The sequence below is a fragment of the Chaetodon auriga genome, chromosome 24 (genome assembly GCF_051107435.1).
Source record: "Chaetodon auriga isolate fChaAug3 chromosome 24, fChaAug3.hap1, whole genome shotgun sequence".
In the NCBI taxonomy this organism is placed as follows: domain Eukaryota; kingdom Metazoa; phylum Chordata; class Actinopteri; order Chaetodontiformes; family Chaetodontidae; genus Chaetodon; species Chaetodon auriga.
Window position 1 is genome coordinate 7,612,588 of NC_135097.1, and position 14,868 is coordinate 7,627,455.

General features: G+C 44.7%; 1 protein-coding gene across 1 annotated transcript; it reads left to right on the forward strand.

The window, feature by feature from the left end:
- The first annotated feature begins 751 nt into the window (after positions 1–751).
- dthd1 (death domain containing 1) lies at positions 752–9,903 on the forward strand. Its single transcript, XM_076725525.1, has 10 exons — positions 752–1,190; positions 1,448–1,928; positions 2,591–2,921; positions 3,117–3,296; positions 3,827–4,089; positions 4,254–4,409; positions 7,600–7,892; positions 8,998–9,239; positions 9,333–9,390; positions 9,560–9,903. Exons 1-10 carry the CDS (start codon positions 752–754, stop codon positions 9,901–9,903), a joined length of 2,787 nt encoding a protein of 928 aa, XP_076581640.1.
- Positions 9,904–14,868: the final 4,965 nt, after the last annotated feature.

Genomic DNA, 14,868 nt, shown 5'->3' on the forward strand with positions numbered 1-14,868 from the left:
CTGACAATGAGAGCTGTTACATTTCACAGGGAAAAATCAGCACTGCATTTATTTGACACTCGTGGTTACTAATCACTTTTCTGAGTAATGGAGTATTTTTAGACTCTGCTATTACTATGGTACGGCTTAAGTGAAGGGCCTGAATACTTCTTCCACCATGGACGACTTGGCATTACAAAGCCAGAAATTCCACAGGAAACCCATAAACTGACACCCCGCACAGTGTTTGTGTTGTTGTTGTCGACTACATGTTTCAGAAAAATGCTCCAGAGACGACGACCTCCTCCCCAACATACAGCATGCCTTCAAAACAGGTCTGTGACGTTTGAGAGCTTTTACTGTCCGGACATAGAAGCAGTAAAATGAATGGCAGAAGAAAAGAGGACAGGGACGCGATGTCTGCAGGACAGCGCTCCGTCTTCCTGTGAGTCTTTTGCACTGTGGCTCCTCTTTTGTCCCTCCTTGCCACGCCCCCAGGGGTCGCCTTGGCAATGTGTTTTACTGCTGGCAGCCATATAAATACAGCTTTGGCTCCTAAACAAGGAACACAGCAACATGCAATGCCAAGGACACAGTGAACAAGGGGGCTTCAGCTTCAAATGTAAAAGGAGGTACACGAGGGAATGCTGTGTATTTTTAGTGAGTATTTGATATTATTCACCAAAATGTTGTTAAAGGAGTGAAGAGTGGGGACAGAAAACAGGTCAGATTAGATACTTGTGGCTCTTATCTGTTGTTTTTTCAGCTCAGCATGGATGCACATCTGCACCTGAACAAACAGATGGATGAAGCTGAGTCTCTTCAAGAGGAGGACGGTCTCCTCAACATGTTGACTGAAACTATTCGGGGGCTTGAAGCTGTCAGACGCAGCAGATATCATCACAATGGAGCGGCGGGAGGGAGGGGACGCACAGGAGACGAACCAGGTCGAGGCAGAGGAGAGGAAACGCAGAGAGGGAGTGAGGAAGGGATGGGAGAAGGTGAGAAGGAGGATGAAGAGAGAGGCGGACATGCTGATGAAGAGCGGGAGGAGAAGGAGAGCGAGCAGAGAGTTCTGGAAGTGCTGAGGGAGCTGAGTGTTTTTCATTCACGCAGAGTGACAGCATGGAGAGAGGTCCTCAGAGGATGTGCCTGCATGGTGGCCAAGTCTCCACCAGGGGGCAGCGACCAGCAACATCCATCGACAACAGGTGCGTGAGCTGAAACGGAAGAGAGCTGAAGTGTTTGTTGAAGCTGAAATATTAAATGTAGTTCAAGCGTCAGTGGAGGCTGAAACATAAGCATGAAAAGGGCTTTAAGTGTCAGCTGAAGGACTGGAAGAAGTTCAGGTTTAGGTGTCACGGCTAAGCAAATTATCTCTGAAAAGTGTAGTTTGTTTAGTAAAAGTTTATTGTAAAATATAAAACAGCTCCCCTTGCTCTGTGTGTCTGTGCTGTTTCATATGCAGAATGTGAAGCCACACCTTGTCCAGACTCCTTCAGTCACACCTTTCTGAGCGTTGAGGAGGACGTACAGAACACGGTGGACCAACTGAACACAATCACAACGAAGCTGGACAGAGAAATCCTCAAATTATATGCAGAGGAGGCCTCAACTGTGGATGCAGCACTTCAGGTGACCAGAGATCAACTTGAAGATGACCCCAGTCACCTGAACTCCCATGATCCCCCTGGATTTGACCCTGGGCATAAACAGGACGTCATCGATGGAGATGATCAAAGCCATATGACGGCATCACCAGACAGTGAGCGAACAGAGTCCAGAGTCGGCAACTGTGACTGCAATGACGAGGAAGATGCAGGGGAAGAGTTAGTCTTCAGAAGTGGAGGGAGTGATAACGAGGACAGTGTTCCTCCAGAAAATATGACAGATTTCCTGGAGGAGACAAATGAAAATGACAAGGCGAACAAACAGTGGATCACAGTCGGGTAAGCTGACAAAATCATCATCTTTTTGTCCCCATTTGGCCCTCAGCAAAGAGCAGGTTTCCCTCGATGATTCAGCCAGACATATTCGGTCTTTCTGAAAACTTTGGGAACTCCACGACAGTTTTTTGTCAGCTTGAACAATGTGACATTCTGCTCGTTAAAGAGTAAAGCAGTTAATTTTGCAACCACCTCTGCTGACAGCGTAAATGATGGCAGGAAAAGATGCCAGTCTGCATGGCTCCAGCTCGTGAGTCTGGACATGATTTGATTCCTTCACCGCATTTCTCCTGCTCACTGATACAGAAACAGTGGTTTATCACTAAGTTCTGGGTCTTGACCGCCCGGCCTCCCCGTGGCCGGCTATTTCCTACAGTTTGCTGTCAGGCCAATGCACACGTTTTTACAAAAGCCAAACAAATCAGAAAAAAATCAGACCAGAGCGAGAAGCCAATCTGGGAGAAGCTGATATGGAAATGTGTGCGCTTCAGGATTTCAGAAATCCTTAAAATGGTGACAATTTTTGCTAGAAATGCATCTTATATGCTTCGACTCGCCTTGACATTAAGAGCAGACATTGTCATATCAGAGATGCAGTTTTTCCATTTGTGCTTCAGAATAATGACTCCCGTGTGCACATGTGTCACTTTTAAAATGATTTCCAGGCTCGCTGGTCAGCAGGACGACAGCCATCCAGGTGAAGCGAACACGTGCTGTCTCATAGCGCCTGCGGGTGTGGCTGAAGTCCTGAGATGCGAGGTGGCCGACGCCCTGAGCTGCCTGATGGCGACCGGCTCGGAGGAGCTGGTCAGCAGAGTGATCAGGGTCCAGGTTCAGGACGGGGCTCACCTCCACTTCCCTGTGACGGTGGTCGTGCCTTTCTGCGCACGTTACCGCGGCAGCTACAGGGACGTCGCTGTGAAGATAGTCGATGGGGAGAGGAGGGCGAGCTACGTCACTCCTGTGACAACAGAGGGCACGTATGGAGGGCAGAGGGTAAAGGTCCTTTTACCTACTAAAGACACTAACTAACAGTCTGTCGATGGAAGCAGAAACAGCTGACGCTGCAGTAACTGGACTGCGTTCTCTTCTAAAATCAGTCTGGTGATTGTTGACAGTTTCATTTGTGAGTTTTATTCAAATACTTTGGCCAAAACAGATGATTCTTTGTTGTCTTTGTGTCTCTGTCAGGGCTCATTAGCAGAGGTGAGGGTGTACTCCCTGGGCCTGTTTGCAGTAGTTTCCTGTCTAAAAAGAGAAAACTACACAGTTCCCACAAAGGGTTTGTCACTCAAGCTTCCCATGGACCCCCGAATCTGTCTGAATTACCTCCCAGGATCCTTCACTGGCCCGTTGATGGCACAAACTATGGTATGGAGGTGACGACTTGACTACTATCAATCTGTCTCCCACATGATTTTACTCAACCGATTTGTTGTGTATTTTGGGCTCTTTGGTACTGACAAATGGGTGCTTTGAATTCAAGCTCTTAATAATTCAAAGAAATGCTGCAAAAATGAGATAAAAACAGAGAAATGGTGAGGGAAAGAGGGGTGTAAAAGGCAAGTGAGAGAGGGACAAACAGATCGACTGCTCAGAATTCACAGGCTTGAGTTTCCACAGATGTTTGCTGTAGGAAAATGAACAGCTGTGGCCGATGTTTGAATTGACTTCTGAGTCCAGTCGTCTGTTAACTAACTTCACCCCAGCAGTTTGTCGCTTCATCTTACATCAAACGCCGACAGCTCCCCCTCTGCATGTCCCTCTATGATAAAACAACAAGCTGTCGGCAAAACAAAAGTGTTGGGGGGGGGGGGACATTTTCACATCACAGAGCGTCTCTGGTTCTCTCAAACTGCCGCCTAAATAATTCAAAGAAGCCGTTTCCTCATCTGCCTCAGCTCCAGCCCGTAGATGCCATCCTTCTGGCTGCCGTCAAATCCAGAAGTGACGCCTACCACTCGGTGGTGTCTACAAGCCCACTCCTCTACCTCACCCACCCGTCCTCCCAGCCCCTGAGAAGACCCCTCACTGTCACCCTTCCCTGTCCCCCCAACCCTGATAAGAAGAGGCACACGAGGGGTCAAGGCGAGGAGCAAGATCACCGAACTCGGCCTATTCGAGCTTCTCCGCCGTGGGATCAACCTGCCTCCCACAGAAGGAGGTGAGTCACGTGCGGCCTCTTCGTGTTAGCATTAGCATGTTAGCATTGTCTTTGTGAGCATGTTAGTATGTTAACATTAGCATTCAGCCTCAAATCATTGCTGTGCTTAAATACCATGTCCTGCTCGCTGTGGGCTCCTTTTGTTTTTCTAATGTGTCTGTCAGGATCCTGGGCGTCTCTGTGAAGTCTGAGGTGATGTCCAATGAGCTGCTGATTGTTCTGGGTTCAAGAGACAAACAGTGGAGCGTCCTGGATAAAGTCACCGCCAGGAACCAGCAAAACGGACTGGTGTCCTTTGAGCTGATGGAGAACTTTGACAGGTTTGCAACACGATGTCTTTTAAAATCATTATTCACGCAGATTTAAATGGCTGATGAGAATATGTATACATGATTATTGAGAGTTCAAGTTTATTTAAATAATCCCTAACACATTAGATCCATCAGGACAGCCAGGAAATGGGATATAAATTGAAATACACATCGTACAGTACTACACAGAATCAAAATAAGACATTGTAGGAAAAGTGTTTCAAGGAACTATAAACCACAGTGGACTGTGGAGGGTTGGCTCTACAATATTTGATTATGTCTTTGATCAAAGACAGATCAGATAAATGTTTTGGAGCGCGTCTGGACTACGTCAGGTGTTCACTCCGGTTTTATGGCCACAGGAGCTCGGATGTACAGTTCACAGTCAAGGCCATGACAACGTGGAGCTTTGTAGAAAAGTATTACACTGCACACTCAGTTCTAAAGCTGACAAGGAGCCACTGCAGGGAGGCAAGAGAAGGGTAATATGATTTTCTGATCTTGTTAGAAGTCTTGCTGCAGTGTTCTGGGCCAGTTTGAAGGCTGCAAAAAGAGGCTTGGGCGAAAAGTACTGAAAGTTCCAGTAAATTCGATGTGAAGGCTTGGATGATTCTCTCCAGGTCGGAAAGAGACAAAAAGATCCTCATTTTAGCAATTATTCATATTTTCTCTAACCGCAAACTACTCGAATCTTTATTATTTCTGTGCTTGCAGCACTCTGCGGATATGCTGTTGTACCTTCCAACCCAAACAGATCACAGCACAAACTGCAATGTAAGGCAGAAACATCCAAAGAAGGGCCACAGACAATGCCGACAAGCCCAGGGTCAGACTCCCGGGCTCGTGTGAGTCAGATCCAAGGCGGCTTTGTCCAGTTTGTCCACCCAGTAAAAGAAAAACCTGAAAAACATCCAACATTTTATGGAAATAAGACCCTTGACAGTATCCTACAAGCACGTGAATCATGTTGAGATGCCAAACGACTAATCTCCGGCCCCTCACCACGTCTCCTCGTGCCTGCGCCTTGCTGCTGAAGCTGATCAACCACTGCAGTCGATCTGACGGCTTGCAGGCCTTCAGCTTGCTGCTCTTGCTTCCTATGCGCAGCGTCAGAATGGGCAGGCTTCTCACACCACAAATCAGGATGTAATAGATCCTGCGTCTGACCACAGAAGAGAGAACGCTGTCAGGTGACACAGATGATGTGAAAACAAAACCGTCATTTGATCGTGTACCTTCTTGCCGCCATGCAGTTAGCGGAGGTCGAGCCAGGAAACCAGCATAAAACCTTCAAATCACACGTTCCCCTCAGGGTTGGACTTGTCATATCAAGAAGGCTGCTGAAACTAGGACACACACAGAGGACAGAAAACAATATCTGATGAAGCCAGAACAAATTTTATTCATTTATGTAAGTAACGATGAGTAAACTCAACACCTGTCAGAGAAATGCAGCCTTTTTAGTTTTCTTTTTGCCGTAGAGTTAGCCTGCAACACACAGAATGCAACTTTAGCAAATAAATGCAATGATTTGATTAAATCTTTCATTTAAAACAAGGGATTTCATGTCTTTCTATTAAGCTGTTTCAGCAAAAGTGTGGACAGCTGCAGATTTCTCACATGCTTTTGGTATCGGAGGCCCAGGAGCTGGATGAGTGTGTTTGACAGGCGCAGCAGGTTAGCAGGGTTCACATCCACGCACTGACTCCCAGCAGTGACTGCCATCATGAGCCCTCCCACCACATACAGGAGGGAGAGAACATTGCCCCTGGACACACACGCAAACTGAAAATTAGGGAATGCGGATTTGCGTATTTGATGGCAGCAGTTCATATCTGAGGTGCTCTGAAAATGATTCCTCCTTACTTGTGGACAATGAGCTCTGGTGGACACTTCAGCATGAAGGGGTTTGCTGTGTGAGGCCCCACAGGAATAAGTCTGGCTCTGGTGATGCTAGAACAGGAATCGTTTACACAGAATAATCTGACTTTACTATATTTATATGATACATTTACACTTACCCTCTCACATATTTTTCTGTTTTCAGTGGAACTACAGACATAAACTTCTTGTGTTTTTTAGTAAAAATAGCCAAAATACTGCACGACCAGTAAAAGTCCTGCATTCAAAACCGAACTGAAATAACAGTATGTATTATGAGCTAAATGTATGAAAAGTAGAAGTACTTATTCTGCAGTAAAATGATCCCTGTCAGTGTTTTTCTGTTGCACATGATGTTTATGGATTAATATTACTGCTGCCTTCATGTGTATGTTCATTTTACTGGTGTAGATGTTTCAAGTTGATCTAATTTTTTAAAAAGTCAGATAAACAGCCTATTTGCAGTTTTGTGAAAACACATTTTACACCTAATCCAAGAGGGCTTTTAAATAGTTTGTTTAGCTTAAGAAGTCGGAGGATTCTCATCTCATCTCGACTCATATCTTCAGTTTATCCTAAACACTCACATTCAGAAATCACCAAATTAAAGACGCGTGGTTTTCACTGGACAACAAGGACATGAAAACCTCCAATCTTAAAAGTAACTGGTAACTAAAGCTTGTTAAATCTAGAGTCAAATACATCAACAAGACCTCACGTGGAAATACTCACCACTCCTTCTGCCCGGGGTTTTTGATGTTAAGAGAACATCCCTTTCAAGCAGACATGTTCGGTCTGAGACACAGCATGATAAGAAATGTGTTACACGACAACTAACCACACATAGAGCAAGCTTTTCCTTACAGAAGGGGTTTAAGAGAGGCAGTGCGGATAAAGGGGGGGACGAAATGCTTTGAATTCCTGGCTTTAGCGTTTCTGTCAGAGCATAAGTACAAGGTAAAAATGTTAAGTAATTTCTAAAGACAAGTTATCTTGATTCTGTGTTTCGTCTAGAAAAGCTTTAATTATGAATATTAGACCTGGTTGTTGAAGCTGCTCCTTTAATGAGGATGGAGTCTCATTATTTCTCTCCTGTGCTGTAATTCTCTTCATCTGTCTTATCTAAAACAGCTTCCAGGGAATAATACATGTACAGTCAGGAATATGAATTCTTCGCTGTCTTTAAGTGTATTAAGTCTGCATTCAGGCCCACGATAACAGACTCGTCTATTCTTTCTGTTCAGCGACAATCTAATCTCTGCGCTGAGCTCAACTTCCTCGCTCTTCTTCTGTCTACCTCCTCCATCCCTCCCCTCAGACTGCTGGTGGTGCGTCTCCTCTCTCCGCTGCAGCCTTGCCATCTCACCTCCCTGGCGGAGGAGCTGGAGGAGTCAGTCTGCTGCCACGCGGTCACCGTCGTCCTCCAGCGCAGACAAGCCGAGCCCCACGCCGTCCTGGTGGCCGCTCTGCCCAGCAGAGACCTCGGATGGGAGATGTCCAAACTGCGAGCCCGGGGCTACGGCGGCCTCCCGGAGACCGCGTCTTCTGAGATCTCCATGTGCGAAGGAGACCAGCTTCTCCTCCGGTTCAGTGGCAACATCACCTCCACAGGTAGAGGCTGACTTACTGACTGATTACAAATGTTCCACATCATAGGGGCCTGCACACTGACAAAAAGATCGATTTAATGCATGTACAAAAAGCGACCAAATGTCAAGACAGCTTACTATTCAGTGAAATACTGTGTATCAACCTGGATTGGCACACAAAAAATCTACAGACAGATATTCATTATTTCCAGAGGATAAATCCTAATAACTTTGGCGATTTTTCATCGAAAAGCATCACATTTAAACATGTCCAACACTTGAATTTAAGACCAAATATTTGCAAAACTGTCATTCACATTGCACTAATTTTAGCACGCTAGCGTAAATCGCTCCTCTCTCAGAGGAGAACTGTACAAAGGGGCCAAAAGTAAAATATTCAAGGTGGAATATGACACATAATTCATGCCTGATAATGACTCATACTAAAGCAGAACCTCCTTGTTAACAATAGTATCAGGATGTTAGCATTGTGATTGTCAGCTGACATTAGCATTTTGCTCGAGGCACACACTCACAGAGCAGCTAGCATGGCTGTAGCTTCACTTTTTTTTTTTTTTTTTACACCTCTTGCAATTTTTTTTCTATGATTATGGGACTGTCAGCTTTGACTACACACACCTGATGCCACTTCATGAAAAGCCTGGGTCCAAGCCACTTTATTTCCTTATTTTAAAAAGCCAGATTGATGGTTAAAGATAAAATATGCAAAGTTGGAGTTTGGTTTTCTAACAACGCAGCATCGTCCATGCAAAAACTTCTCTGAACACCTCTGCTCCCTGACCTTCCTATGGAGGGAAAGAGACAAAAAAAAAGTTGGATGCAGTAAAACACATTAAAAAGTAGGCTTAAATGTGGCTACAGCAACAAAATGCAGTCGTAATTAAACAGTTGTTGCTGTTATTGAGGAAGTTAGGAGGTCAGGTGAAAACAGGTTTGTCTTTCTGCTGCATGTTGCCACATAACAGGATGTAACAGACCACATAATAAAGCAAATGAACCATGTGTTTGCACAGGCAGAAAGCAGAATGCATGCATGTTTTCAATCTCTTTGCGCTGACGTCGAGCTATAGGTTACTAATCACAAAATTTTATATGTTGTCCAAAAGGAAGTCAAAACGATCAACATGATGAGCGGATCACCTTCCATAGTCAGCGGAGGAAACACCTCTTGGTGCATCTAACAGAAGTGGATCCATTTGGGAACTACAGCTCCCCTCACTACAAGGGCACGGCCATGTTTTATAAGGTCACCAGAGGCCAGCTGGAGTGGCGAGGCGACAAACTAGTCCCGGTGGACACGAAGCTCCTGGGAGATCCCGTCTGTAAGCTGTCTCTGACTCTACCCAAGGTGCAGAAGCGTTCACAAGGAATTCCACATCGTGCTTGGTGTTAAAACGTTGACCTTAAAAGAGCATTCAAACATTTTACTGTTTCTTTTCAGAAAGTGAGGACCATCAATCGGCCCATCGTAGCCAGGGTGAAGTTATGTGACGAGACAGGTGGGTGGCATCTTTTCTCACAAGATTCATTCTCCAGTGAAAAAAAATGTATATATGTCAGAATCAGGGAATATTTGATTGATATTGTGAAAAAAGTGTTGAAAATACAAATGCATCAACACCAGAAAGCAAGTAAACTCTCTGCTTCCATCTCTTGCCCAATCATCAGACTCACTGCCAGACTCTCTTCTTCTCTGGCTGTCCGGGGAGCTTTCAGAGGAGGAAGTAGCCCTTCTGGTCCTCGCCCTGCGTCTCCGCCGCAGCGCCGCTCAGCTGGTGAAGCTCCGGGCCGGGGACAGCCTTCCCACCCAGGCCTTCCTCGTTCTGGCCATGTGGAGGAGGGGGCTGCCCGCTGCCACACACCAACCCAAAGCCTCTCAGCTGGCCCACTGCTTAGCCAAAAGCGGCAGGCCGGACCTGGCCAGAGAGCTGCTGCTGCGACAGGCTGCGGCCACCAGGCAAGGCTCACTGAGACCAGGAAGCTTAAAAAGTAGAAATCACACTGCTTTTTAATGCTGCATTCAGCATGTGTGCCAGCCAAATGAGTTGGTGGTAGTGTTCAGTTTGATCCACAAGGGGTCAGCATTGGACTGTGAGATTCCGTGCTCTCCTCCAGCTGAATATGTCCACGAGTCTTGAATCAGTCAACTTAGGAGTTTTTAGAGGTCTGAAGACTAAATATTATCCTCCTAAAAAAAGAAGAAAAACAGAAAGGATGACAAATATCTTCAAAAATCTGCATAGTTAATATGTTTTCTCTGCTTTTCTGTCCTGTTCATCGCCTCATGACCCCTTAAATTTGCCTTGGGGGTCCAAAATCCAAGGCTGGGAGCCAGCAGTGTGGGTAATATTTCTCAGCATTTCTTGCCACATATCTGAAGCAGGAATAGCTGCAGATCACCACATAATACACTGAATGAGACATTCAGACAGTCAAGGTCAAGTATGATAAGCTCAGTTTTGCAATTTGCAATCGACACCTTACCTCATATTAGGTCTTATAAAGCAATAAATCTCCACAGTCTCACTCTGCATACAGGCGGAGATAATTATCTGCAACCACAGCTTCATTCAGATATAAATAGCAAGATAAAGTTAGTGATGTGTGTGTGTTGCCACACTTTTAATCTTCTCAGGTTATTTTTACATTTAAAGTCGGAAATTTCTGGAGGCATTAATCTCTGACAGCGCCTTCACGTTCTGGCTTTATTTTGTAGTTTGGCTCCACAGAGGTACATGATTTACACGACCAGTCAGCAGTCTCTTCTCTCTGTAAACAAACGGCGACACTGAGCTGTGACCTGTTTTCAGCTCCGTGACACCGAGTCATTTTTAAGACTTGACAGCGTCTCTGTGTCTGATGATAACTGATTGGATAACAGAGGCTTGTTTCTCAGCATAATGTTTTAGCATATTTTGATGCGTAACTACTCACCAGTTATCATGGAATTGGCTTCACTCAGTTGAATTTAGTTGAATTCCTAAAACCATCCCTTGAACAGTGACTGTCAAATCATGACTTAGCACAAAAGCAAAAGCAAAAGTTAGCTACAACAGTTAGCATGCACAGCTAGCTACAGTAGCAAGCTAGTTCGAAATTAGCAAGCAGGCTAATTACTTCCTACATTAAGGCTAATATCACATCTCAGGCTAATTAAGGAACATTTTGTTGACTAACAACATCTTGTGGGGTTAAAGATTGTTTGTTTGTTTTGTTTTGAGTTTCTTTGTTTAGCAATGTCTGCCATGGACATGAACTTTTGACCATGCTGACTTTTTGCCTGAAACATTCATCCTAAGTCTCAGTCTATTAGCATGTAACTGTTAGCCATCAAGGGCACAATTAAGACCTCTTTGATCAGGATCTTGTTTTGAAAAAATAAGCTAAAAATATTCAGATGTTAGTGGGAGATGGTATTTTCTGTTAAAGTCATGGAGCTACGTTAGCTTAATTAGCTTGCTACAACCAGCAATAGTTGATTGACTACAAATGAGAAACCTGCTTTTACCTCAAAAAATCAAGGACCGAATGTTTCAGAAGTTACTAAGACTCATTGTGAACTGCATGTGCAATGCAAAAGGTGGAGCCAAAGTAGTGTAAGCGCTTTAAGGTCTTTTTGTCCACGTTGGCTTGAAAGCTGAGCCTTGTGGTGAAACTGCTTTCTTAACTGCTGGCTCCTCAGTCAAAAAAGCTTTTAACCCACCGTGGAAGTCGGAGTCTTTAAATGCTCAGAAAAAGTGGAAATTTGAACATCACTAATTTCATAACTGGGCCAACTCTGATGATGAAGATCGTGCGATATGATACCGGCGCTGAATGGACCCTGTGCTGTGATTGTTTCCTCAGCTATCATGTTCCATCTAAAAATCAGCCTCTCAGTTGAAGCTGGCTTACGTAGCGCGACAGTGATAGCTAAATTGCGGGTAGCAGAAGTGTGTTCTGTCTTTTTAATGACATTCACCGGCGTTTTCTTTTTCATCTGTCTTCAGAGCCTCGTGCTCCAGCTGTGTGACATTCTGCAGGCCCTGAGCTGAAATGGGGGGGTAATGATAGATGCCATGTGTCCAGGTGGGGGCTAGGGGACTCCCCGTGGAGACGGAGGAGACCACCCGGTGATGCGAACTGGGGTGGGGGCTTAATGAAGTATGAAATGGTAACAGGAGAAGGGATGGATTAAACAGGATGATCGCTCCGACTCCTTCTCTGTCACTTGCCAAATAAAACTGTCTCCTTCTCCTCCTGTCCTCATTCACTGACCTTTCCTCTTCCCGTGGTTCTGTTGTTTCTTACCTCAACACTTAGACGGGAGTATTGCACTCCTATTTCTCTTTCTTTACAATCCTTCTTTGCCATTATCTCCCCACTCTTCTTCTTTCCCTTTGGTGTGAGTCTAAAGGACATGTGTGGCATCACTTTCAGGACGGTTTTGTGCCTCGAGTGAGTGTGCCAGAGGGGGGTATCATTAGCCTGGCACAGGGCCATCAAATGCGCACACACACGTTGAGGGTCTTGCCAGAGGTAAATGTCACAGAGGGGGCTCCCACAGCGCCAGGAAATCGTTTCCTCTCTCATTTTGTATCCCTTCTCTCCCCTTTTTACATTATTGAAAAGGCCACGCAGCAAGGCACTCTGGGAGGTTGCCCGTCGTCCAGTGGGGGAGGATACAGAGGGCTGATGAGGTGAAGAATTCCCACAGAGTGCCAGCGTAGAGAGATTCTGATTAAAACCTCGTCTGTTTCATCATTCATTTCATCATCCACCTCCTCTTCTTCTTCGCTTCGCAGCACTCCGACTGTTTTTTTTTTTGTTTTTTTTTCTGCAGGAATCCTCTCTGCCTTGATCAGTCACTCTTTAAGCTGTCAAGGTGAAAACAGTCTGATGTGAGTGAGATGCAGAAACAGTCATGAATGAACACCGTCACAGCTCATCCTCAGTTTTAAGACCATCGCGTTCACATCTGGGGGAAGTACAGATTTCTCTTCTCGTGCATGAAAACCTGAGATTTCTTGTCAAATTGGGTGTTTGCATAATAATGGAGAAAGGGGAAGGCCAGATTAGTTATGCAAATCTATCCGTTAGCTTAATGTCTGATTGTTTTTGATTAAAGGCTGGTTTAATCGGCTCATGTTTACTCATTTAGGCAATCATACACACCATACTGCCTCACAGTAATTTAGATCTCAGCACAGCCGAATCGTCATAAAGATTAAATGTTAAAATGCTGAAAAAAAACGAAAAAGATCAAGTATGTTTACTGGCCGCAGCCTCTCAGCAGCTCAAAGTTATGCGTGTGCATAATTCTTCATATGATCTTAAGTCAACAAATACTGTCAACACATGCAATAAAAGGAATTAACTCTCTTTATTGTCAAGAGAAATTAAATAAATTAAACATTGGTACCACTGTCATGATGGAGTGGTCATCAAGAAAGAGAACTTTTACTGCCCTTTCTTCTCAATAGTAACAGCCATTTTATATTTAGTAAGAACATCATACGATAAAAGAATAAAATACTTAGCATGTGCAGATGATTTAAAAACACACATGTAGTGTGTCAACAAAGCTGTTTTAAATCAGGATGGACGTACATTTTCAAATGTACCCTGGAACATACTGTGGTTGGAGCAGACAGGGGGTGATCCGGGTCACAGTGCGGTTCTGAACCCTGTGATGAGTGAAAATGGAGCTCATGAGTGGCTGCCCATTCATACAAAAACAAGGATGGATGAAATCTCAGGGGCGACTCTCTGACTCACACCCTGGCCCCGAGTCCAGTCCACTGTGTGTGTGTGTGTGTGTGTGTGTGTGTGTGTGTGTGTGTGTGTGTGTGCAGGGGGAAATAGACAGAGAGAGAGACCTCTCAGGTATACTGTTCAGCAGCCCATGACAAACTCTTCATTTGTGCCTTATTTCAGTGGCAGGCAGGGGGGACTGCACACTGCTCCAACGGCCCATTTTTCTGAAACCCCAAAAGTCCAAAAAATGTCCCACTGGACTGAAAGCCCATTTGTCCGACAGCCCGTTATCCTGAAAACAAACGTCCCCTATCCTGAAGACCGGTGTTCCAAAAATACACACTCTCCCAAGAGTTTTTAATATCTTAGTGTGCCTGAATGTGCATGAAAGGACAAAGTCAGGTGACCTCCATTGTCGTGGTACAATTGTCAGGTGACCTTTGTTGGTGACAATAATAAACATTGTTTAAAATAGTTACGTAGGTTAAGGTAAGTAACTAAGATGGTGTGTAAATGGTGGAACAACCGCAGTTCATCAGCACAATGGACATTTGTTTTTGGAATAACAAGCTGTTGGGCAAATGGGCTCTTTGGTCCAATGGGATTCTTTGCAGACTGTTGGGGTTTTGGAATAATGGCCCATCGTAACAATGGTTTGGCACCACACAGAGCAGCTGGGCTGGGCATCCGTGACCTGAAAGGTCTGGAGTTCCCGTTGCAAAGGGCCGACCCAGAATCAGTTCAGGGGGTACAGTAGGTTAAGCTGCTATAATCGATGTTTCTATACTAACAATGGACCACATGACTTCCTTCATCCACAGAATATTATGTCATCTTTACATCCCCCAGGATTGGTGGAAACCAAAACAGAGATAAAAGAGACGAGTAGATATTTGAATTACATTCATCAGGTGGCCCGAAATTCCAAATAAATACGAATGTTCCTGCAACTGTTCGCTAACAAGTTCGTAAGATCAACATAAAGTGTGATCAGTCAGCGTTTTGATCGTTTCTGCTGCCCCAAAGTGGCAAAAAAGCCAAACAAAATCAGATACTGTGGTTGCAGAAATCAGAAAGGTATCCGTTAACTTCCTTTGTTAAGAACTGCATAGGCAGTAAACTACTGGTGATGATGTTCCTTTATTTGAAACAATCTCTCATATCTGAGGAGTTTGGTAACGCTTAGCTTTCATAGTTGTTAGCAACTTTTAAGTTTAACTTTAGTTGCTAACGAACTAATT

What these genes read in the sequence shown, in the direction of transcription:
- dthd1 (XM_076725525.1), top strand. Translation starts at nt 752, where the DNA reads ATGGATGCACATCTGCACCTGAACAAACAGATGGATGAAGCTGAGTCT. An exon ending in TGGCAACATCACCTCCACAG is followed by an intron (nt 7,893 to 8,997) that starts GTAGAGGCTGAC and finishes GTTGTCCAAAAG; the next exon opens with GAAGTCAAAACGATCAACAT. An exon ending in TGTCTCTGACTCTACCCAAG is followed by an intron (nt 9,240 to 9,332) that starts GTGCAGAAGCGT and finishes GTTTCTTTTCAG; the next exon opens with AAAGTGAGGACCATCAATCG.